Source organism: Lynx rufus, unplaced genomic scaffold (genome assembly GCF_022079265.1).
Source record: "Lynx rufus isolate CCGP_SWC_20201006 ecotype Redwood Valley unplaced genomic scaffold, mLynRuf1.p SCAF_4, whole genome shotgun sequence".
Lineage (NCBI taxonomy): Eukaryota > Metazoa > Chordata > Mammalia > Carnivora > Felidae > Lynx > Lynx rufus.
This window is the reverse complement of record NW_025814856.1, coordinates 6,718,701-6,741,502: the sequence shown is the minus strand read 5'-3', so window position 1 is coordinate 6,741,502 and position 22,802 is coordinate 6,718,701. Positions and strand designations below refer to the sequence as shown.

The window sequence follows — 22,802 nt, the reverse complement described above, 5'->3', positions numbered from 1 at the left end:
CTCAGTTTTCTCATCTGTAACACAGCCTCGCCCCACAGACTGTAAATCTCAGTGAGATGATCCGTCTGACACATACTTACCTGCATGCCAGACATCAACATATAAAAACCTCCCTTCTCCTGGAGCTTCTGTTCTAGTTGGTGATGAATGACACGGAGAAGGGGGAGTAGGGAGAGAGCAGTTGAAATGGGTTGGTCAAGGAAGGCCCCCTGAGAAGGTGACATTTGAGCTGAGACCTGAAGGAGGTGAAGGAGGAGCCATGCGGATATACAGGGGACGGGTGTTCCAGGCAGAGGGAATAGCATGTGCAAAGGCCCTGTGGTTGGGGTGTGCTAGCATGTTGGAGGAAATGCTCAAGAGGCCTGTGTGACTGGAAAGAAGTGAGGAGGGGTGAGTGGGAGGCGGAGAGGGCAGGAGGTGATGAGGCAACTCGTGCAGAGCCTTGTGGGCTACCAGGAGGACTTCGCATTTTCCCTGAGTAAGGTGGGAGCCGTGGAGGGCTGTGGGCAGAGGGACACGTGTACCCTGACTCAGGTGTCCCTCTGGCCACTGTGCGGAAGGGAACAGATGGATATGATGCTGGTTAACTACCTGCCTCAGTGCCTGGTGGCTTGAAACCCCCTCTATCCATGAGAACTTTTGCTATTTTTCCCACACTTCTCACCCCTGTTTCCAGGGCCCTCCTGGGGAGCGGGGTCCCGTGGGCCCGGCAGGAGGCATGGGGCTTCCTGGCCAAAGTGGAGGCCAAGGCCCTGTTGGCCCTGCGGGCGAGAAGGGGTCCCCGGTAAGTGCCTGCCTGCTACAGTCCTCAAGCATCCTCAGGACCCAGCACCCCCCACATCCCCGGACCTTCACCTCTGCCCTGGCCCCTGACCATCCCCTCTTCCACTCCCCCATCAGGGCGAACGTGGCTCCCCTGGCCCCACCGGCAAAGATGGGATCCCAGGGCCCCTGGGGCTTCCTGGACCGCCGGGAGCTGTTGGGCCTTCTGGCGAGGATGGGGACAAGGTGAGTTCACGGACACAAGAGCTCGTGGAGGAGGGGCTGGGGGGCTCAGGGTAGGGAGAGGCCATGTTGGTCCTCCCTCACCTGTTTCCTCTGCAGGGGGAAGTGGGTGCCCCTGGCAACAAAGGGAGCAAAGGCGATAAAGGGGATGCGGTGAGTGTGGGGGCCAGTGAGGGAGGTGGGCCTGGGGGAAGGCAGAGGGATGTGAAGGGTGAGGGGGATAGCTGGGACCCCAGGAGAATGGGAAGGGTGCTGAGATGGCTACCCTCTCCTCTCCCTTTCCTTGGTGGCCATCTCTCTGTCTGTGACTCTGCATGGCCCTGGGGCATCACCTCCCCAGCTTCCCTCTAGGACCTTCAGCCAAAGCGTTGCATCTGTGAGCCAGCTCAGTCCCTGGAGGGACTTCTGGGGAAAAGTCCTAGTGACCCAAGCATTGGACGATGTCTGTATCTGATCCCACTTGTTGGTGGCTAGGACGACAGGATTGTGGGGGAAGCAGCTCTTGCTTCCTGGTGGGGGCAGTGGGAGGCAGTGAATGTCATCTTGAGCGCGCTCCCAATCTTGAATTTGAGGTGTTTTTGGCTGTGTTCCCTCCCCCAGGGCCCGCCTGGACCAACCGGGGTACGGGGTCCCGTGGGACACCCAGGCTCCCCGGTGAGTGCTCTTGGCTTTGTGGCCATTGCCTGGATCCCAGATGGGAAGGGACAGCGTCCTCCACCATGACCCAGACCCAAACTCAACCCCACCCCTACCCCTCTGTGATGACACCCAACAGGAACTCATCCCAGAGTCTGGCTCAATCCCAACCTCAACCTGAACCCTGAAGGGCATCGCAGTTCCAGTCTCAACCCCACTTATGACCTGAACCTCAATCCCAGCTTAAACTTTATCTTCAAATCTGAGCCTTGACCCAGTCCTACCCTGAAGCCCAACTTTGACCCACCCTCCAGTGCTGACCCCAAACCTGGACCCAAACTTTGAATCTGACTTTGGCCCCAATGTCAAGCCCGACCCTAAATTTCACCTCCACCTCGTCTGAACACTGCTCATGACCTTGACCTCAACCCACCACCCAATGCCCATCTCACCACTCGCTGCCCATCTGAAAACTTTGACTCAACTCTTGACTTAATTCCCAAACTCTGACCCTTAACCTGTACCCCCACCTCCAAGCCCAACCCTGACCCTTTCCAAACTTAATCCCAAACCTGACTGCAACCGTTAACCTGACTTTGACCCTGTCTCCAACCCTTGACCCACACCCTCACTGTGCCCTGTTTCTGTCCTTCTCCCAGGGAGCAGATGGGGCTCAGGGACGCAGGGGACCACCAGGCCTCTTTGGGCAGAAAGGAGATGATGGAGTGAGAGGCTTCGTTGGGGTGATTGGCCCCCCTGGCCTGCAGGTGTGTGTCTGAGTTTGGGGGCGTGTCCTCTTTCCCCACACTCTGTGCTCCAATCTTGCTTCTTTGTTCCACAGGGACTGCCGGGCCCTCCTGGAGAGAAAGGGGAGGTCGGAGATGTAGGGTCCATGGTATGGACAACCTGGGGAAGGTGGGAGGGCACGAGGATAGCAGGGTGGTGGTGACCGTTAGACTGATTTGGAGGTGGTGGTGTCACAGGGCACATTGTCATTTTAAGATGATGCTGGGAACCAGCATTAAGGACGGTGTTTGTGGTTAGTGGTGCCTTTGAGGGGTCATGAGGTCACTGGATGCTATTCTGACTGTCTCACAGGGTCCCCATGGAGCTCCAGGCCCTAGGGGCCCCCATGGCCCCAGTGGATCGGAGGTGAGGACCCTCTGTGGGGGGTGGGCAGGATGCCTGAGAGGTGGGGACATCCATTTCCCACGAAGGGGCTGTTGGGATCCTGCAGTCCCACTTCCCCCTTGCTGTCTCTCCAGGGCCCTCCAGGGCTGCCCGGGGGAGTCGGTCAGCCGGGCGCTGTGGGCGAGAAGGTGAGAGAAAGGGGGCAGGGGACTGTCTAGGGTTGGGAAGGCACAGCCAGTCTTGCTTGGGGGTGGCTGTTCTGGGGAGCTCCTTCCTGTCTGTCATAATCAGACCTCTCCTTACCCTCAACTTCGCCTCCTACAGGGTGAGCCAGGGGAGGCTGGAGACCCAGGACCCCCAGGAACCCCAGGCATCCCTGTGAGTGACTGTGTCCTGTGCCCCTGCACCCATCTCAGGGAACCTCTGACCCCTGGGCATCTTGGGGCACCTTGACCCCTGGGCAGACCAGAGTCACCCATTGACCCAGGACCTATGGGTAGCCCCAGTTGTCTTGATGACAGAGCCCTGGAAGGTCTCAGATAGGGCTGCTACACAGAGTTCTTCAGGTTGTACACTGCACAAGGGTGTGGGGCTGAGAGAGGGGGTGGGGGCTCGGATCCAAGCCATACACCCTGAGTTGGGGATGAACTTCCCAGAGGGATCCCCTTTTCTAATTCACTCCAGTGTGGCATGTGGGCTAGACCAAACTTGGTCATGATCTCTGAGCACCTGGGCCATCCTTGCCCCTGACTCCTATAAGTCCTAGATCCTGTGACCTCTGACTCTTGGACAGTCTAGGCTACTCTGACCCCTGGCCCCAGGAAGTCCCCGACTACCCAGATTCTTGAGTCCAGGGATGCTGACCCTTGACCCCTGACCCTGGACTCTTGTCTAGGCTATTCTGACCTCCGACCTCTATTTCTACAAAGGGGCCCAAGGGAGAAATTGGTGAAAAGGGGGACTCGGGTCCATCTGGGGCTGCTGGACCCCCAGGCAAGAAAGGCCCCCCTGGAGAGGATGGAGTCAAAGGGAACGTGGTGAGTCCTCGGAGAAGAGGAGGCAGAGATGGGGAGGGGCCCTGACCCTGCTCCCCGACTTCTAGAGCAGGGCTTCCCTCCTCCAACCTGCTGGCCCCCGAGCCATCCAGAACGTGGCTGACAATGACCAAAGGCACGCTTGTATGTCACGGGACGGGGTGGAAGTTGCTCCCGCACAGAACCGATCTGGAAATGTTGGCAACAGAGCTGGGGCTGATGTGGGATTTAGCACCAGGGTGGAGGCTGAGACCGCCCCCCCTCCCCCGGCCACGGCAGAGGGGCTTGGGGTGGCTGGCAGGGCAGTGAGGAGCTCCGGAGTCTGTGGGACCTCAGTTTGCATCTCACCCCTTTTCTGAGGGTCAGTTCTGTTGAGTCGTGGGCTGGGAGACACCTGATGGATGAAGTGAGGTGATGCATGTGATGCCCCTAGGTCACCGCCTACACGCGTGAGACTGTAGAAAGCTCTCTCTCCCAGAGCAGGGATTTTGTGTTTTGTTCACTATGTGTCCTCAGCAGCCCAAGCTGTGCCTGGGCGCTGTTCACCTGTCAGACAAGTGCTCGGTAATTCAGAAATGTGATTATTCGTCATTCTGTCTTCCAGGGCCCCACTGGGCTCCCAGGAGATCTAGGCCCCCCCGGAGACCCAGGAGTTTCGGTGTGTGTGAGCCCCCCACTCCCACAATATATTCCTAATTCTGCCCCCATCTCGCCTCCCTCCACAGACTTGGGCAAGGTCAGGGGAGCACATAAGCTTTATGTGTCCCCAAGCTTCACCCCAAACTCGTATTGCCTCCATGACCCCTCCCATCCCCCACAGGGTATAGACGGCTCCCCAGGAGAGAAGGGAGACCCTGGTGATGTTGGGGGACCGGTGAGTGGGGGAGCAGAGCATGTCATGCTGGCAGAGGGGGGTTGGGGCTGGTGAGTGGGTAGGCTGATGAGGTACCCAGGGCCCCCATACACCACCTGCTTTGCCGCTCTGGGCCGTCACCACGGACGGTGAGCAGCTTAGTGGAGGAGGTGGGAGACAGCTGGTGCTGTGGGGATGTCTGGGGAAGGCCGTCCTGGGATCACAGGCATATGACACATAGCCCTGCTCAACCGACGTGAGCTAATACTACCCTGGTACTGTTACATATCCATAGGGTCCGCCTGGAGCTTCTGGGGAGCCTGGCCCCCCTGGGCCCCCCGGCAAGAGGGTAAGTGAGACCTGCCTCCTGGATGACCTGGCTCCAGCTTTGATCCACTCACCCCCACAGGCCCCCACAGGCCCCCGCCCACCTCCACAGGCCCCCTCACCCCCAAACCATCCCTCCTACACTCTTTCCCTCCTCAGGGTCCTTCAGGCCGCATGGGTCCAGAAGGCAAAGAAGGGGAGAAAGGGGCCAAGGTGAGTACCCCCCCTGCCCAGGGAGGGTCCCCGTGTTGATCCTCGGCCAACAGATGGGCCATCAGAATGGGTGCCCCAATTCCTTCCCCCTCCCTGATGGTTCTTGGCTGGGAGGCCGGGAGGAAGGAACTGTCTGACACTTCCTGCCCTTCCCTTGCCCTGGTCTGTTTCAGGGGGAGCCAGGTCCCGATGGGCCCCCAGGGATGACGGGCCCAGTGGGGGCTCGAGGGCCCCCTGGACGTGTGGGGCCTGAGGGTCTTCGGGGGATCCCCGGCCCTGTGGTGAGTAGGGTGGGATCAGACCCTCTGTGTTGACCCACCTTATGCTTTCTAATCACAGCCTGAGGTGGCTGACCCTGGAGGGCGGTGGGGACATCTACACGGGGTCTGGCCGAGTGCAGCACCCCTACGTTCTGCTTCATCCTAGGGTGAACCAGGCCTCCTGGGACCTCCCGGACTGATGGGCCCTCCTGGACCCCTGGTAAGAGACTTCTTTGTCCCTGGTGTCTTGGCATTGAGAACCACACTGGGCATCCAGTGGCCACCTGGTGCCGTGGGCTCACCCCTCACTGACAGTCCATCTGACCACCTGTACTAACCATCTATCTTGATGGTCTTATCCTGATGGTCTATACCGACCCTCCATCTTGGTGGTTTATACCGACCACAGTGACCATCATGACAAGCCAAACTGACCATCTATGTTGATAGTCAACACTGACCACCCACGGCGATCCTGACCACGGACCATTCATACTGGACCTCCTCCAGCCAGCCCTTCATTATCCCTTGTCATCACCCCTCTCTCCTGACCATCCCCATGACCATATCCCTGATAATTCCCATTTGAAACATGAGTAATTTCCCATTTGACTACCCTCCAATCACCCACATGAACCTTGAGATTTTGTGTTTGAGCCTGACTAATTGAGCCTCACTCTCCTTCCAGGGGCCCTCTGGCCTTCCAGGATTGAAGGGAGATGCTGGCCCCAAAGGGGAAAAAGTAAGGATACCTCCTTCCATTATTCTGCCCGAGTTACCTCTGTCTCCTCCACATTTACCCTCCCTGGCCAGAGGGCTGAGAATTTGGGGTCTCCTCTGCTCCCAACCTCATTACCCCGAGGCTCTAGAAGAAAAATCCTCCAGCAATCCCCCCACCATATTTCTTTCCCCGTGTGTGCCTCTCTCGTCCTCCAGGGCCACATTGGATTAATTGGCCTCATCGGCCCCCCTGGGGAAGCTGGTGAGAAAGGGGATCAGGGGTTGCCAGGCGTGCAGGGCCCCCCCGGCCCCAAGGGAGAACCTGTGAGTGTGTGTTCTACCCCAAGTGGAAAGAATGTGTTCAGAGGAAGGGGTGGGGGGGGCAGAATTGGGGCTTATTTGGAGACTGTGGGGGTTGGAGACTGTGGGGGGCTTGGGAAGCCTCGTCTAGAATGATAAGAGTTGTGTCTGGGGAAAATGGCGGGGTGGGGGGTGTCTCCATCTAGGGATTTGCGGGTTGGAGGCTGTGTCTGTGGCCTGTTTTTTGAGGGGACCGGAAGCTTGTCTGGGGGATGTGCCTGGATCACAGGGGTGAACCCCATCAGTGATGACCTTGGTGTCCTTTCTTCAGGGTCCCCCCGGTCCCATCGGCTCTCTGGGCCCCCCTGGGCCCCCAGGTGTGGCGGTGAGTAAGAGGGGTTTGTGGGGTGGGGTCACCGTGGTGGGGCAGCTGGGACTCCAGCCCTCCCTGTCTCTACCTCACAGGGTCCTCTGGGACAGAAGGGCTCAAAAGGTTCCCCGGTGAGTATGCACTGCTCCCTCAGGCTCCCACATCCCGGCTTCCCACCCCTTTCAACGTCACCACACCCTCAATCCCTTTGCATTCATTCATTTACTCATTCAATCATGCATTCGACTATTTACTCAACACCTACCGTTGTATTTTTATCAAATCTAAAGTGCCACCGATTGTGACATGCACCATTATTTTAGAAACTACTGTGAAGAAAAAACAGTTCTGACAAGGAAACTATGACTTGCCAAAGATTTGTTAGATTTTGATTTCGGAGATGTTAAAATATGGAAAGGAAATGAGTGTTTTATAGTTGGGGCTAAAAAATTGCAGTTCCCTCCCCCAGTGCTGTGTGAGTGAGTGAGTGAGTGAGTGAGTGAGTGTGTGGTGTGTGTGTGTGTGTGTGCGTTGGCAGGCAGGGGTCTCCATAGACAGAGTTCACTCCCAAGTGACTTCTCTCTACAGGGATCCTTTGGTCCCCGTGGCGACACTGGCCCCCCTGGCCCCCCTGGCCCTCCGGTAGGTTCCCCAGGGAGTATGTTGGGAGTGTCTGTCCCACTGGGTCCCCAAGTGCCCAGAACTGGGTGGGGCACACAGCAGGTGCTCAGGGCACCCAGGTGGGGAGGGAGGTGTCTTGAAAGCTGAGGGAGGATGCCGGCTCTGTTGGAGGGTTTAGGGGAACACCCATGGGGGCTCTGACTGGGTCTTGTCTTGCTTGACTCTGTCTCCCCCACCATCTCTCCCTCCGTCCCTTCCATCTCTCCTGGCCTCTGTCTCTATTTCAAATACTTGTTGCACAATTTTGTCTCTGTTTCTTTCTCTCCCTCTGCTTTCTTTACCTCACCTTGCGGATCCGTCCCCGGTGTTACTGCTTCGGCCTTTCCCCATCACTGGGTCTTTCTTTCTCTCCCTCCTATGTGTCCCTGTCCGTCTCTGCCTCTCGTTGGCCCCGTCCCTTTTTGATCTCTCTCTCCCTTTTCCTATCTATCCCCACCCCTGTGTCTCTCTGCCTCCCTTGTCTCTCTCATCTTTGCTTGTCTCTCTTCCTGTCTCTTCCTCCCGCGTCTCTGCTCTCCCCTCTGCCGTCCCCGCCCCCGCTCAGGGTCCCCCGGCCGAGCTGCACGGGCTGCGCCGGCGGCGGCGACGGCGGCGCTCAGTGCCCCTGGAGGGCCCGGAGGGCGGCCTGGAGGAGGTGCTGGCGTCGCTCACGTCGCTGAGCTTCGAACTGGAGCAGATGCGGCGCCCTCCCGGCACAGCTGAGCGCCCGGGCCTCGTATGCAGTGAGCTGCACCGCAACCACCCGCACCTGCCGGATGGTGAGGTCCCGCCCCTGCCTGGGCCCCGTGGGCAGGAAGCCGTCGGGTCCCGCCCCCGACTCACTGACCCCACCTGGCTCTGCGGCAGGGGAATACTGGATTGACCCCAACCAGGGCTGTGCGCGGGACGCGCTCAGGGTTTTCTGCAACTTCACGGCTGGAGGAGAGACCTGCCTCTATCCCGACAAGAAGTTTGAGACCGTGAGTGCCTGGGCGGGGTGGGGGCAGGGGGCGCAGGGAGAAAGAGGGCACCGGAAGCCGTATCACCCGGGCCCGTCCTCCCGCCTCCACCAAAGGCTGTCCCCTGCTTCCCCTCCCTGCCCAACACACACGCAGGCTTTGTCTGGGACCTTATCCTAACTTCATCCGACATTTGTTGAGCACCTGCTGTATGCCAAGGCCTGTGAAGGTCTGAAGGTCTGGGACCACAGCCGAGAATCAAACAAAACAAAACTCTGCTTTTATGGAGCTCACCTTCTACGAGAAAATCTAGTGAAGGAAACAATAATGGTGGCAAATCTTTAAATAGTGCTTTATGTGTGCCAGGCTGTTCTGAGCACTTAGCTGCATCAACACTGAGGCCCAGTTCTGCCATCATCCCCCAGAGAGGGAAACTAAGGCACAGAGAAGTTACCCGAGGATTACCGAAGGCAGGCTGGCTCCAGAGTCCCAGGAATACTGGGCTTCTCCATCAGGCTCAGCAGCAGAGGGCAGTGGGCAGGCAGCAGCAACTCTAGAACCCCGGGTTGGGATATAAACTGGGGGGAATAGGGTTTTTTTTTCGTCTGCAAAACGGAGCTCAGGAAGGTATGGACTGGCTGTACAGTTGAGTGCTGATGCAATGTATCAGGAACACTGATTAGACACTGACGGTGGGCGGTGCTGTGCTAATGCCTCTGCTGCTGGTAAAGTATGTAGCCAGCACAGAACCTGCAAAAAATGCATGGTGATGTCCCTCTTATTTATGATTATTTTTGACTGGCCAGAGCCCTGGTTTAGTGGGAGCTCAACCCTCCGCCTCCCCCGCACACTTACACACTCGTGGATGGGAATACAGACAAGCTCAGACCCCGAGGTCGCGTAGGATTTGATCTCTAAACAGTTGCTGGTGTCTGAGCCTCTCCCGCCAGCTCAGCTTCCTCCGGCCCAGAGGTGTTGGGGAGGGGTGTGAAGACTGATCCAGGTTTGGGTTCCTCAGACACAGACCGTGAGACAAAGACTTGAGGGCGAGTCATTTATTTGGGAGGAGATCGCAGGAGGCACCAGGAGAGGAGGGGGAAAGTGAGAGGGGACTGGGGGAGGCAGCCGATGAGGGTTAAAATGTCACCATTGGGCACTGATGGCTCAGTTCCACTGGGAGACTTCTGGGAGATGGTGTGGAACAGGCACGTGGGGGAGGGAGAGGGAGCTGAGCATTTATCCATCCATTCTTGTCATTGGTGGAGAGCTGCCTCAGAGGGCAGGGACTCCCAACCCCATGGTCTGCCCTGTGCACCGGCCAAGCCAACTCCCATGGCCAGAGAACAACAGCTCAAGGGTCCGGGGTATACAGTCTGCAACTTTCAGTGCTGGGAGGTAAATACAGGAAGACATGGCCGGCACCCAGGCCATCTACACTGACTACCCCCTCCCATCCCCAGGTGAAAATGGCCTCCTGGTCCAAGGAAAAGCCGGGAAACTGGTACAGCACATTCCGTCGAGGGAAAAAGGTGAGTGGCTGGAGACCAAGATGGGGGATGGTATGAACACTGGTGGGAACTGGCATGCGGAGTTGGAGGAGGGGCTCTGAGGGATGAGAGGAACAGGGCAGACTCACCTCTGCCTTCATGGTGATTGCAGGCTTGGTAGGGGTAGCAGACTGGGGGCGGGGGAGGGGTGTGTGGAGCGTCAGATGTGAATGGGGGAAGCCCAGGGTATGGTGGAAATCCAGAGGCAGTGCTGCAAGTCCCAGAGGCGTCCTGGTAGCAGTCCCAGATCAACTGAGGCCTAAAGAATGAGCTGGGTTAGCAAGTTAGGGAGGACAAGGAAAAGTGTTCCAGGCAGAGGGAACAGCATACACAAAGGTCCAGAGTTAAAAGAGGGTCTGGGGAATTGAAAGAAAAAGCCACTCGCCCTGCTCTAGAAAGTGTGAAGGGGAATGTGGTAAGAAAGGAGGCTGGGGAGGTAGGTGAGGGCTAGGCCCACCTCCCCAGAAAGACCTGTGAGCAGCAGGGAGCCATGGAATGTGTTTCAGTGAGGGAAGGACCCAAATCTAACCTCTCAGTTAGAAAAATGCTTGCGGGGCAGGTGGGGAGGGGGCGGTGACTGGCATGTTGTCCCAAGGGAGTGAAGAGGTGGCCCAGGCTGGAGCTGGTGCTGTGGGGGTGGGGAGGAGGGCATGGCTTGGAAAATCTAAGAGAGAGGCCAATAGGACCTAGTCACTGATGAAATGGGAGGGAGGAGAAGGTTGGTGGGCTGGTGTCTGGTGACATTCTGAGATATGTAGATGAGAAGCACAGGTTTGATGGGTGGGGGGATTTGGGGTTCAGCTTGGGAACTGTTTACATGCCATACGTGTATCTGCCAAGCACTGGGAATGTAGCAGCAAATAATAAACACAGTTCCTGACTTCATGAAGTTGATACTCTACCGGGAGCATAACCAAGGAAGCAGGCAGACAGGAACCCAAGAAACAAAGCTATAATATAACGTGGGGGTATCTTGGTTTGGGTTTCCCCCCAAAACAGACCCTTCCACACAGACTCAGTTGCAAGTACTTTATCTGGGAGGTGATTCCAGAAAACATCGGTAGGGGCACGTGGAAATGATACAGAGATGAGAAGGAGGCCAGAAGGGACGTATTACCCAGCAGGCTATCTCAGGCCCGTGATATGTTAATAATATATTTTATTTGACCCAGTGCATCTAAAGTAGTGTCATATCAATATAAAGGTTACTGAGGCATTTAAAATTTCTCCCCTACGAGTTCTGCAGAGCCTGACCCATATTTTACGTTTATAGCACATCGTAATCTGGGCACTAAATTTCATTGGAGGTTCTTGATCCATACTTAGATTTCATAAAATCTGCCTTTGAAAAAGCAGATTCGCATACTTGAGTTGTTCCCCACCTAAGTTCTCTGATACCTGGATGGAGGCTCAGTTATTAGTTATGAATTAAAGTAAAAGCATAAGTACAAATTTTTAATTAAACAGTTAAGTAACATGGTTGAAAGTTTCCATCTGATTGGCCACATTTCAAGTGCTCGGTAGCCACGTGCGCCCGGGGGGCTCACAGGGGAACCGTGGGGGGCTGGATGGCGGGTAAGGCCACCCCCAAAGAAGGGGACGTGGCAGAGGTCGTGGGTCTGCCAGGGGATGGAGAGCCTGGGAGGGAGGTTCCGCAGAAGGAGTAGGGGTGACTGGGGGCACCCTCACCTCCTGCTTTGTCCCACCCCCAGTTCTCCTACGTGGACGCTGACGGGTCTCCGGTGAACGTGGTGCAGATGACCTTCCTGAAGTTGCTGAGTGCCACAGCCCGCCAGAGCTTCACCTACTCCTGCCAGAACTCTGCCGCCTGGCTGGACGAAGCTGCAGGCGACTACGGCCGCTCCCTCCGCTTCCTCGGGGCCAACGGGGAAGAGGTGTCCTTCAACCAGACGACAGCAGCCACCATCGCTGTCCCCTACGATGGCTGCCGGGTAAGGGGAAGGGCAGGGGCCGGCCAGAGTGGGGAGAGGCTTTGGCTGCCCTCCTGCTAACTCACCGTTCTGTCTTCCCAGCTCCGCAAGGGACAGACGAAGACCCTCTTGGAGTTCAGCTCTTCCCAAGTGGGGTTTCTGCCTCTGTGGGACGTGGCGGCTACTGACTTCGGCCAGACGAACCAGAAGTTTGGGTTTGAACTGGGCCCTGTCTGCTTTAGCAGCTGAGAGTCTTGGGGTGGGAGGGATAATGAGGGAGCCCCAGACGGGGCACTTTTGGTGCTGAGGCTTTGAAGCCACCGTATTTATCGTGTCCTGTGACTGTGGAGCCAGGGGAGAGGCTACTCGTCACGGTCAAGCAGTCTTCCTTCTCCGTTCCAGGGGGCCGGGGGCTCAAGTCTAGCCTCCCTTCACTGCACCACAGCTGACATACTGTAGCCTGGCTCTGCCTGCCCGCCCAGCCCTCAGCTCCCCACCCCCGAGGCCCCATGCAATGAACTTCTAAGTCAGAGCTGATGAATGCCCCCCCATGCCTGCCTCCCCACTCCTCGGTCAGTGCCCCCAACACCTGGTGGTGCTCCCCTTTCCAATAGTTAAGCACTGGATGTCTCCTGATCCCAGGCTGGGACCGCTTCGCTCATTCCTATTTTCAGGTGGGTTCACAGTGAAGGAGCTGAAGTCAGGCTACAGAGGGAAGAGTGGGGCTTCCCTGGACTGAGCTGGGTGCTCCTTCCACTGCCTCAGCCCAGCTCTGAGTACTGCCCCCGCCCATATCTCCCCGAACTCACCTTGCCATGCCAGGTGGTAGGGGAGCCAAGATGGTGGGGGTGAGTCAGGATCCTAATGGTGCTGCCCTATTTATACCTGGGTCTGTATTAAAAGGGAAAATCCCCTCTGTTGTATATTTAATCTGCTTCCTCCTATAGGGAAGGCTGGGATATGATGAGAGAGATTCTAGCATGATCCCCACCCCTCCGGGGCCATAGGGCATATTTGGCATCTCAAGTCTGAGAATAAACCAGTGAACTGTGTCCCTGTGTCTTTCATCGAGTGCTGCCTATATCTTTCTTAAGGTCAGGCTCTTGTCTCACCTGAGGTTATCTGCCACCACCTGTCTTAATAGTGTCTTTTAGTAGAGGTGGCTTTGGGAGGTGGGGGAAACCAATTATAACGGTACTCACCGGAGACGATGGGTCTGTTTACCATTTCAGAACCCTAGAAGAAGAGTAAAAAATCTCCGGATCTCTAAGAGAGATCTTAAATGTTTTCAGCACACAAAAAAGAAATTTTAATTATGTGTTGTGATGCCAGTGTTAGCTAATGCTACGGTTGTGATCAGCATACAAGTGTATCAAGTCAACAGGTTGTATGCTTAGACTTAGACAATGTCATATGTCAATTCTATGTCAATAAAGCTGGAAAAAAATGTGAACCTATTAGGAATACACCAAACGTGTGTGTGTGAGAGAGAGAGAGAGAGAGAGAGAGAGAGAATAGCTAGATCTTTCTGTTGATCTTGGTTAGTCCTGGAGTCATTGGCTGAGCTGAGGGTGAGGGAATGGATCAAGAGGTGACATGGGATGTGGTTTGGGTTTGAGATGAAATGACTAGAAGTCAAAGATCTGGGTGGCGAGTCAGGAGATGAGTTGGGGGACGAGAGAATTGAGTTACAAGTTGAGCCTCGGGGTGAGTTGGGTGTTAGAGGGTAGAGGTTGGTCGAGTTATGTTGAAAATGGCTTGAAGATGAGTCATTGGAGGCTGCTTTGGAGTCAGTTGAGTGCGTTTGCGGTGGAGTAATGATGGGATCTGCTGAACTGGAGGTTGGGAAATCAGTGGATTGAGGTAAAGGTCTGGAATTGGAGGTTGGACTGACGTGAATTAGGGTTGATGTGGGAGGTAGGATGAACTGAGTAGAACTAAGTAGGGGTTGCTATGAATGGGGAGTCAGGATTGGCAGTTTGGCAAGTCAAGACGGCATCAGTTAAGATCTGAGTTGGGTTTGAGGCAGCTTGAATTGGAGGTTAGATGTTGGGCTGAGGTTTTTTTAAAGTAGATTTATTGAGATGTAATTCATTTACCATATAATTCACCCATTTAAGGTATACAATTAAATGGTTTTTAGTACATTCACAGACTTGTGCAACCATCACCACAATCAATTTTAGAAGCTTTCATCACCTCAAAAAGAAATCCCATATCCATTAGCAGTCACTTTCCATTTCCCCAAAACCTTTCAGTGGTAGGCAACCACTAATCTTTCTGTCCCTATGGATTTGCCCATTCTGGGCATTTCATAAATGGAATCATATAATATGTGGCCCTTTGGTTCTGAGTACTTCATTCCTGTTTATTGCTGAATAATATTCCATTGTCTGGAATTTTTCCACTGTCTGAAACAATTCCATTGTTTATCCATTCATCGGTTGCTGGACATTGCCCAGTTGAGTGCCAAATTGGAGTGATGGGGGGCTGGTGTAGTTGAGTTGGGTCAGGTGGGATTGGGTAGGTATAGGTTTCAGGTTGGGGTGAACGGTCTCCCTCAAAGTCAGGGCTTACCCTACCACCTCTGCCACCAGGCCCCACAAGGCCCCCTGAATGCTTGCCCTGGATTCCCTCATGCATTCAATAAACATTACTGGATTGTAACTCTATGAAGAATGTTGGGGCTCAGAGGTTGATTGATGAGTTCACTCATTCATTCATTTACTTAGTTGCTTGTTTTATTCTCTTGACTATTTACTCAGTGCCAGGCACTGTTCCAAATGCTGGGGTAGAAGAGAGATGTGGGGATCTTACTCCTGAGGGAGACGGACTAGACAGACATACGGCTATGTAATGTGATTTCAGGAAAGTCAAACAAGTTACAGCGTGATGGAGTGGTGTAAGTTTGAGATGAGGTGGTCACAGGAGAGACCTCACTGAAGAGGTAATATTTGAGCACAGAGACCTGAAGGATGAGGGGAAAAGCCATGCGAAATTTGGGGAAGTATCCCCCCACACAGAGAAGAACGCAGAAACCCTCAAAAACGAATGAAGACTCTTGAGGAGGTGGTGTTTCCCTTGGTCCCCTCTTCTCCCGAATTGTTGCTTTTGCTGATTTTTCCACACTGTTCTATCAACCCCACTGTGCACCCAGGCCTGCTTCCCATTTATTTCCTCTTCCAAACCTCCTTAACTCAAGAATGCATATGGTAACACCAATGCTATGTGTTTTCCTCTTCCTGAGAATCCCTAATTGAGAACACATTTCCCAGCTTGCCTTGCAGTTAGGTTGGGGCACGTGCCTGGGTCTTGGCCAGTAGGATGTGGGTAACCATACAACCTCCTGCTTGATCCCCTGAGCCCTTTCAGTCCGTGATGGCCTCGGAGATCACATCTGTAAGTAAGAGGAGGGTCTCCTATGGAACCAGAAAGAAAGGAGCCACCCTCCCTGAGATACTGCTTGTAGGAATACTACGAGGAGAGGTCCATCAATAACTTGATTGCGTTAGGCCCTGGAGATGTTGAAGGGTTGCTTATTACAGCAGCTATTATTAATTATCCTGACGAACCCAGCAAAGGAATCCAACTTTTACTAAAGGTCAGCATGGAAGTGTGCGTGCACACTGGGAGGTCCCATTGCAACAAGGTCAACAACTTAGAATTTAATATGCAATATCTTTGTTCTTGAAAGTCCCCCCACTGTAAATTTGTCACAGCTGGTATGTTCCCCCCACCCCCACCCCAGCCTGGATTTCCCACAATTCTGCTGCCCTCTGCCATCTTTCCCTCCCTGACACCTCGCTTGTCTACCCTCTTCACTCCCTTCCTCTAAGGCTGTCTACACTTAGATCAAATTTATCTCACCTTCTGGGGCACCTGGGTGGCTCAGTCGGTTAAGCATCCAACTCTTGATTTTGGCTCAGGTCGTGATCCCAGGGTCGTGGGATTGAGCCCCACGTCCGGTCCATGCTGGGCATGGAACCTGCTTGAGATTCTCTCTCTTCCTCTGCCCCTCTCCCTCTGCACTCTTTCTCTCTCTCAAAAAAAATTTTTTTTAAATCTCACTTTCTTACAAAGAACCATTCCCAACATTTCTTGCAGACCACATCTTCACACCCACGCAATCCGTGATTAGCTCAACCAACACTGTTAATAATAAATGACCACTGATCGAGTATCTACATGCCAGGCAGCGTTCATCAAATGTTTCCCCTGGATGAATTTATATATTTTCATCACAACCTTTGAGGAAGGCTCTGTTATCATCCTCATTTTTTTTTAGGTAATGGAACTGAGGAACAGAGAGAGTAACTTGACTGGAGTCTGGAGCTAGAGATTTTGCTAAACAAAAAGCCGTCTTCTCCTTCAGGGGAACTTTCTCCCATTGCTTTAAAAAGTTGCTTCTAGGGGCGCCTGGGTGGCGCAGTCGGTTAAGTGTCCGACTTCAGCCAGGTCACGATCTCGCGGTCCGTGAGTTCGAGGCCCGCGTCGGGCTCTGGGCTGATGGCTCAGAGCCTGGAGCCTGTTTCCGATTCTGTGTCTCCCTCTCTCTCTGCCCCTCCCCCGTTCACGCTCTGTCTCTCTCTGTCCCAAAAATAAATAAACGTTGAAAAAATTGCTTCTAATACACAGCCCAGGGTTTACAAACGCAAGTCGGCCCGCTTCTGGTTTTGCGACTCCAGTCCCACCCCTGGGGCAGGTGTTTTGGAAGGGAGGAACAATTCATAATGTAATGAATACTCGTTGATTAGCTAAAAGCTGGTTGAAGAATTAGAATCTCGGCCCTGCTCAATGAAGGTAATTGACAAAGGTGTAAGGAGGGAATTCTGGATCGCACGTGTATTTACCCAGCATCGTGGCCAGCACCCAGGCGGCTGCTGGGAAAACCCCCAGCTGATTTGCATATTCAGTGGCCATAATTAATCACAGCACTTGTGCTTCCTGAGCGCGAGGGTTCTGAACTGGGGGCGGGGCAGGGCGGCCAGTGTGAGAGCCGCCTGTGGCTTCACACATGGTTGTAGGGGGCGGGTGGAGTAGCGGATTCAACCCAGACGCACACGGCGTTGGAAATAGTCATGCTCGGTGACATACGCCGACCAAGGGCCCACAGAATCAGACCCTCGTCTTGTCCCGCCCCAGATCCCCAGGCAGACTCAGAGAGGCAGCCCCACGTTATACCCAGCCCTACACCTCCAGCCGGTTCCAGACGTGCTGACACGCATAGCAGGCCACACACACAGTTGCACACACCCGGTTGTGCCTGGACACACAGCCAAAGCCCACATCTCACACACACACACACACACACACACACAGACGCACGCAGTCATGTTCATAAACCCACACTTAGATGTGCAGCCACACCTGAGACCCCCGTTGTCAGAATGCGAGCTGCTGCATCCCGGGGTGTGACATCCCGGGGTCTGCCAGGCAGGCAGAGGGACACACAGGCCCACACATGGAGACCTGCCGCCAGCACGAACTGCAGGCACGGGCCCAGCTAAACTGACGTCATTCACGTTTCGAGGTCCCCTCCCCCACACCACACATTCATCCATTCGTTGAAGCACCTGCTCTGTGCCAGGTACTACTGTAGGGTCTGGTGACCCAGCAGGGAATAAAACAAGGGTCCGTTTGCCCTCGTGGAGTTTACACTCGAGTGGGGCCAACAGGCAGTAAGCAAATACACAGGTGACACGTCAAGTGGTGCTATGAAGAAAAAGAAGGCAGGGGCGCCTGGGTGGCTTAGTCGGTGAAGCATCAGACTTTGGCTCGGGTCACGATCTCACGGTTTGTGGGTTCGAGCCCCGTGTCAGGCTCTGTGTTGACAGCTCAGAGCCTAGAACCTGCTTCGGATTCTGTGTCTCCCTCTCTCTCTGCCCCTCCCTTGCTTGCTCTCTCTCTCTCTCTCTCTCAAAAATAAACATTAAAAAAAAAAAAAGAAAAAGAAGGCAGAGAGGAGGACAAGAAAAAGGTGTTCTTTGAGACAGGGTGGTCAGGGAAGGCTGCCTGGAGGAGGCATCCTTGAAGCAGAGGCTCACACAGAGAGAGGGAGGGTGCTTTGCGACTTCTCACCGACACTGACAACAAGGTACAGATTTACAAACAGGCATGTGCCATGCAAACTTACAAGGGCCTGTCCCCACAAGAGCGGATGTGTGCCCTTGTGTCCAGGGTGCCCCAGACAGCAGAGTTTGCTTTGGAGAGTGTGGGCCTGTACCTTAAAGGGACAGGGGAGATCCTAGGGAGACAGCAGAAGCTGAGCAAACAGAGGACCAGATTGATCTTGAGAGGCTGTCCTGTCCGTTCCAAGCTGGTCTCACTTTTATACATGCTTCTCCTCCACCCTTGGTATATTTCTTACTTGATTTCGTTACTTCTGTGTTAAAAAACGTAAAATTTACCATCTTAATCATTTTTAAGTGTACACTTCATTACTGTTAAGTACATTCACATCGCTGTGCGACAGACGGACCTCTAGAAGTTTTTAATCTTGTAAAACTGTACCTCGGTCCCCATTAAACAACTCCCCGCGCCCGTCCCCCAGCCCCTGGCACCCACCATCTACGTTTAGTGCCTATGATTTCCGCTATTCTAAGGACCTCCTACAGGTAGAATTATACAGTACTTGTCTTTTGCGATTGGCTTATTTCCCTGAGCATAATGTCCTCAAGGGTCCTTGTAGTATGTCAGAATTTCCCTCTCTTTTAAGGCTGAATACTATTCCTTTGGATGGACATACCACATCTTTTTATCCATCAATAGACACTTGGGTTGCTTCCAACTCTTGGCTGCTGTGAATAATGCTGCTATTGTGAACATGGGTTTGCAAATATCTCTTCAAGACCCTGCTTTCACTTCTTTTGGACCTATACTCGAAATGTGTTTGCATGGGGGTGCGTGGCTGGCTCCGTCAGAAGAGCGTGTGACTCTAGATCGCGGGGCCATGAGTTTGAGCCCCATGTTGGATGTAGAGATTACTAAAAAAAAAAAAAAATTAATGAGCTTAAAAAAAATTGTTTGCACAGAGGCATGCACCATATGATAAGACGCACGGGTCTTAAGTGTTCTGTGTGATGAATTTTGACGACGGTCTACGTGCCCTAAAGAAGATATAGACTGTTTCCAATGCCCCCAGGAAGTTCCTCATATCCCTTCCCATGACCCCTCCAAGACACCACCTCTTCTTGGGTACGTTTCTAGTGTTACAAAGCCAATGAATGATACATGGAAGGTGTATGGAGGCAGTGTGGTGTCTTGGCTAGAGCCAAGCCCTCTGGTCCGGGTTCAACTTCTTCACTGGGGCAAACGTGACCTTCACTGTGCCCCACAGTCTCCACAGCTGTGACGACGGGGTGCCTGAGAGCATCTAAACGTCAGGCTGTGTGAGGGTTAAATTACTTAAAATAGGTCACTTAGAGCAATGCTCTAAGTCATGCGGCAAGTGCTGTAAAAATGTTGCCGTTATAAAAAATACATATGGGGGGAGCTTTATGATAAACACGTGCCCACCTCCCACCCTAAAAAATAAAACGCTGCACGCACATTTGAAGCTGTTGTGCCCATTTCTGCCATCATCTGCCTTTCTTTCCCCCGATTATGGGTAAATGAGTGTGGAGAATTAAGGTGTTTAAAAAATGTGACCAAATATACCTCACATACCCTTTACCCTTTAGCCATTTTTAAGCGTCTCGTCTGGTGGCATTAAGCACGTTCACGCTGTTGGGCACACATCACTGCCATCCGTCTCCAGAACTTTGTCCTTTTCCCACACTGAAGCTCCGTCCCCATTAAACGCGATGCCCCGTTTCTGTCTTCCCTTGAGTGCAGGGATTTCTGTCCTCAAGAGTATTTCCCCGTGTTTACTGCACGCAGGGGGGGCTGTATCCATGGGTGATGCATAGTTTGGCAGGTTTTGAAACTATCTCTGACTGTTACAATGTTGAAGACGCTTTGGCAACTTGCTTTGTTAGCTCAGCCTCAGGCTTTGTATCTTCTCCATCTAGACACAAGTATTTCTACAAGTATTTCTAGTCGTGTCTTTGTAAGTGCTTCCCTCAGCACGGTTATGGGTTATCCGTGGGACTCACAAACTTTTAGGTGCTTTCCATTTTGTTCCTGTTCAAACATCCCAGCACGTGTCTTTGGGCACAAGGATAAACGGGTCTGGGGTGTATGAATATACATGAATGGAAATTCTGGGTTATGGGGAAGGTACGTCTTCAGCTGTCCTGGGTACGATCTTCACACTGGCTGCCCCAACCACACTCTACCCCTTTCCACCCACCAGTCTTCCAAGCTTCCAAGGCTCCCTGTTGGCCCTAAGTCCAGGTCTTTGTACCTAGCAGCTCTGGCCTCATTTGTCACCGTCCCTCACCAGGAGAGCTAGCCTCCTGTGCTTTGCTGCCTCAGGGCCTTTGCATCTGCTCTTTTCTCTGCCCACTGAGCCCTGCCGGTTCTTGCTCAGCTTTTGGCTCTGAAACACCCTGCCCCCAGGCCAGATCAGGGCTCTCCAAACATGCTCAGAGAACTCTGCCCATCTGTTCGTGCACCAAACTCTCAATTATTTTAGGGCAGGAACTTTCTTGTTTGTAGCCACAAATCCAGTGCAGGTGAAGCCCGGGGCCAGTGGCGTGTCTCTACTGGTGGATGAATGGAGAAGCCAGGGCTGCGCAGAGACCTGAATTCTAATCCCAGCTCGACCACTTCCTGGCTGTGTGACCTCAGGCAAGAAGCTTAACCTCTCTGAGCCCCTCACTTGCCTCTCCTCTGAAACCCTTCCCAGGGCTGGTGCGGGGGTTGAAGTGAGCCCCAGCCAGGTCTGGCTCAGGGTAGACCCCTCTTGGTAGGAGCTGCTGTGATTCTGAGCCAAGTTCCGGGCCTGTAACCTCAGATTAGGGCCTTGCTTCTTCCTGGCTTGGCAGGGCTGGGAAGCGATGCTGGGTCTCCTTGTCCCGCCAACTCATGCCTCAATTCCCAGGCCGGTAATGGGAACCACATGCGCTGGACACAGGCCCACCCGTCCTCTGTCCCCCCCCCCTCCTCCCCTAGAGAGGCCTCCTTAGTCATTCTGTCCACCTCCCTCTTCCCACAACCTCATTCCCACGCTGCCCTGGCCTGGGGTTTGCGTGTCAGAGGGTGTCTGTGCAGTGTTGTAGGTCCCCGCGGGTCCCTGTGTGTGTGTGACGGGGTCTGAGGCGTAGGTCTGTGGGCGTGTCTTGTACAAGCTGTCTGCCTCTGTCGTGCGCGTGTGCTTGTGTGTGAACTACCTGCCTACTTTGTGAGTCATCTGGTAGGTTTGCACACGTGTTCCCGTATGAACTGTTGTGCCCGTTTTACGAACCTCCACACGGGGCTGCGTGGTTGTGGTGCGTCTGTCTTCATGTGGCTAAATTGTGGATTTGTGGGCGATGAGTTGTGGATTTGTGGGTGAACTGCATGTCCATACTGGGGAACTATGTGTGTGAGCTGTGTGCCTGAATGGTGGGGTTTGTGTATTTCTTATGTTGGGGGTCTGTGTGTGTGTTGGGTCAGGTGTGTTCATGAGATAATTGTGGCTTCTTGGGTAATTGTGGCTGGTTCCTCTCCGATGTTCTTCCCCCTTCTGACAGCAGATGTGTGTTTCTGTGGGCCCTTGAGCTTGGGATGTGTGTATCTGGCTGTGTGTTGCATGTGGTTGTGTGTGCTCGTTCTGGGTGACACCGTTGTGTCTCGGTGTGATGTGCCTGGACCTTATATCCCAGTACAGTGTCCCTGGGTGACTGTGTGCCCCTGTCGTGTGTTTGTGTGCCACTTTGGGCAACTGGGGACAAGTTCCTGTTCCCACAGCTAGGTCGTTCAGTGTGTGTGTATGTGTGTGCATGTGTGGATGCTTATGTGTGTGTGTGTGCTTATGTGTGGGTATGTTTGCATGCGTGTGCATGTGTGTGTGTTTGTGTGTATGTGTGTGCATGTGTGGGGTGTGTGCATGTGTGGGTGTGTTTGCATGTGTGTGCATGGGTGTGTGTGTATATGTGTGTGTGCTTATGTGTGGGTATGTTTATATGCATGTGTGTGCATGTGTGGGTGTGTGTGCATGTGTGTGCATGGGTGTGTGTGTATGTGTGTGTGCTTATGTGGGTATGTTTGCATGTGTGTGCATGTGTGGGTATGTGTGCATGTATGGGTGCTTATGTGTGTGTGTGTGCTTATGTGTGGGTATGTTTGTATGTGTGTGCTTGTGTGTATGTGTGGGGTGTGTGCATGTGTGGGTGTGTTTGCATGGGTGTGCATGGGTGTGCGTGTGTATGTGTGTGTGCTTATGTGTGGGTATGTTTGCATGCATGTGCGGGTGCTTATGTGTGTGTGTGTGCTTATTTGTGGGTATGTGTTCATGCGTGTGCATGTGTGGGTGTGTTTTATGAATGTGTGTGCGTGTGGGTGTGTGCATGAGTGTGCATGTGTGGGTGTGCCTGCCCATGTGTGTGTCTGCGTGAAGCCCGGAAGGGAGGGAGTCCCAGTGCTGGCAGAAGCTCCCCAGTGAGAAATGCCCAACAAAAGGAAAGAACGGGGCTGAACCATGGAGGCAGCCTGCTGGGAGCCCCCGTGGATGAGGGCTGACCTCAGGAGCCTCTCCTGGGACATGGAGGGCTGTGCTCCATTCTGCGCGAGCGCTTGGAGGTGTGGGATTGGGAGCCCTGGACCTGGAGGGCATTGGAACGACCCCCGTGAAGATGCATGGGTTTGGAAGGCCAAGATGCAATGCTTGACTCCCCTGGGAGGGGCCAGGCCTTCTCGACGCCATGTGAAGACCACAGGGTCCGGCCCAGGTATCCCCTTGCAACCGCAGCATAAAGAACCTCATGTCAACAGGC

The 22,802-nt window shown here is 53.9% G+C and overlaps 1 protein-coding gene across 1 annotated transcript in view; it reads left to right on the top strand.

Moving 5' to 3' along the window:
* Nucleotides 1–12,195, top strand: part of COL5A3 (collagen type V alpha 3 chain) — a 35,040-nt gene extending 22,845 nt beyond the window's left edge. The window contains exons 42-67 of the mRNA XM_047096045.1: nt 677–784; nt 901–1,008; nt 1,105–1,158; nt 1,606–1,659; nt 2,301–2,408; nt 2,483–2,536; nt 2,740–2,793; nt 2,907–2,960; nt 3,097–3,150; nt 3,702–3,809; nt 4,411–4,464; nt 4,627–4,680; nt 4,955–5,008; nt 5,146–5,199; nt 5,373–5,480; nt 5,626–5,679; nt 6,148–6,201; nt 6,396–6,503; nt 6,811–6,864; nt 6,945–6,980; nt 7,438–7,491; nt 8,075–8,288; nt 8,377–8,489; nt 9,929–9,997; nt 11,728–11,967; nt 12,049–12,195. Of these exons, the coding sequence (XP_046952001.1) occupies nt 677–784; nt 901–1,008; nt 1,105–1,158; nt 1,606–1,659; nt 2,301–2,408; nt 2,483–2,536; nt 2,740–2,793; nt 2,907–2,960; nt 3,097–3,150; nt 3,702–3,809; nt 4,411–4,464; nt 4,627–4,680; nt 4,955–5,008; nt 5,146–5,199; nt 5,373–5,480; nt 5,626–5,679; nt 6,148–6,201; nt 6,396–6,503; nt 6,811–6,864; nt 6,945–6,980; nt 7,438–7,491; nt 8,075–8,288; nt 8,377–8,489; nt 9,929–9,997; nt 11,728–11,967; nt 12,049–12,195 (2,223 nt within the window). The remainder of the gene's footprint in view (nt 1–676; nt 785–900; nt 1,009–1,104; nt 1,159–1,605; nt 1,660–2,300; nt 2,409–2,482; nt 2,537–2,739; nt 2,794–2,906; nt 2,961–3,096; nt 3,151–3,701; nt 3,810–4,410; nt 4,465–4,626; nt 4,681–4,954; nt 5,009–5,145; nt 5,200–5,372; nt 5,481–5,625; nt 5,680–6,147; nt 6,202–6,395; nt 6,504–6,810; nt 6,865–6,944; nt 6,981–7,437; nt 7,492–8,074; nt 8,289–8,376; nt 8,490–9,928; nt 9,998–11,727; nt 11,968–12,048) is intronic.
* The last annotated feature ends 10,607 nt before the right edge of the window (nt 12,196–22,802 follow it).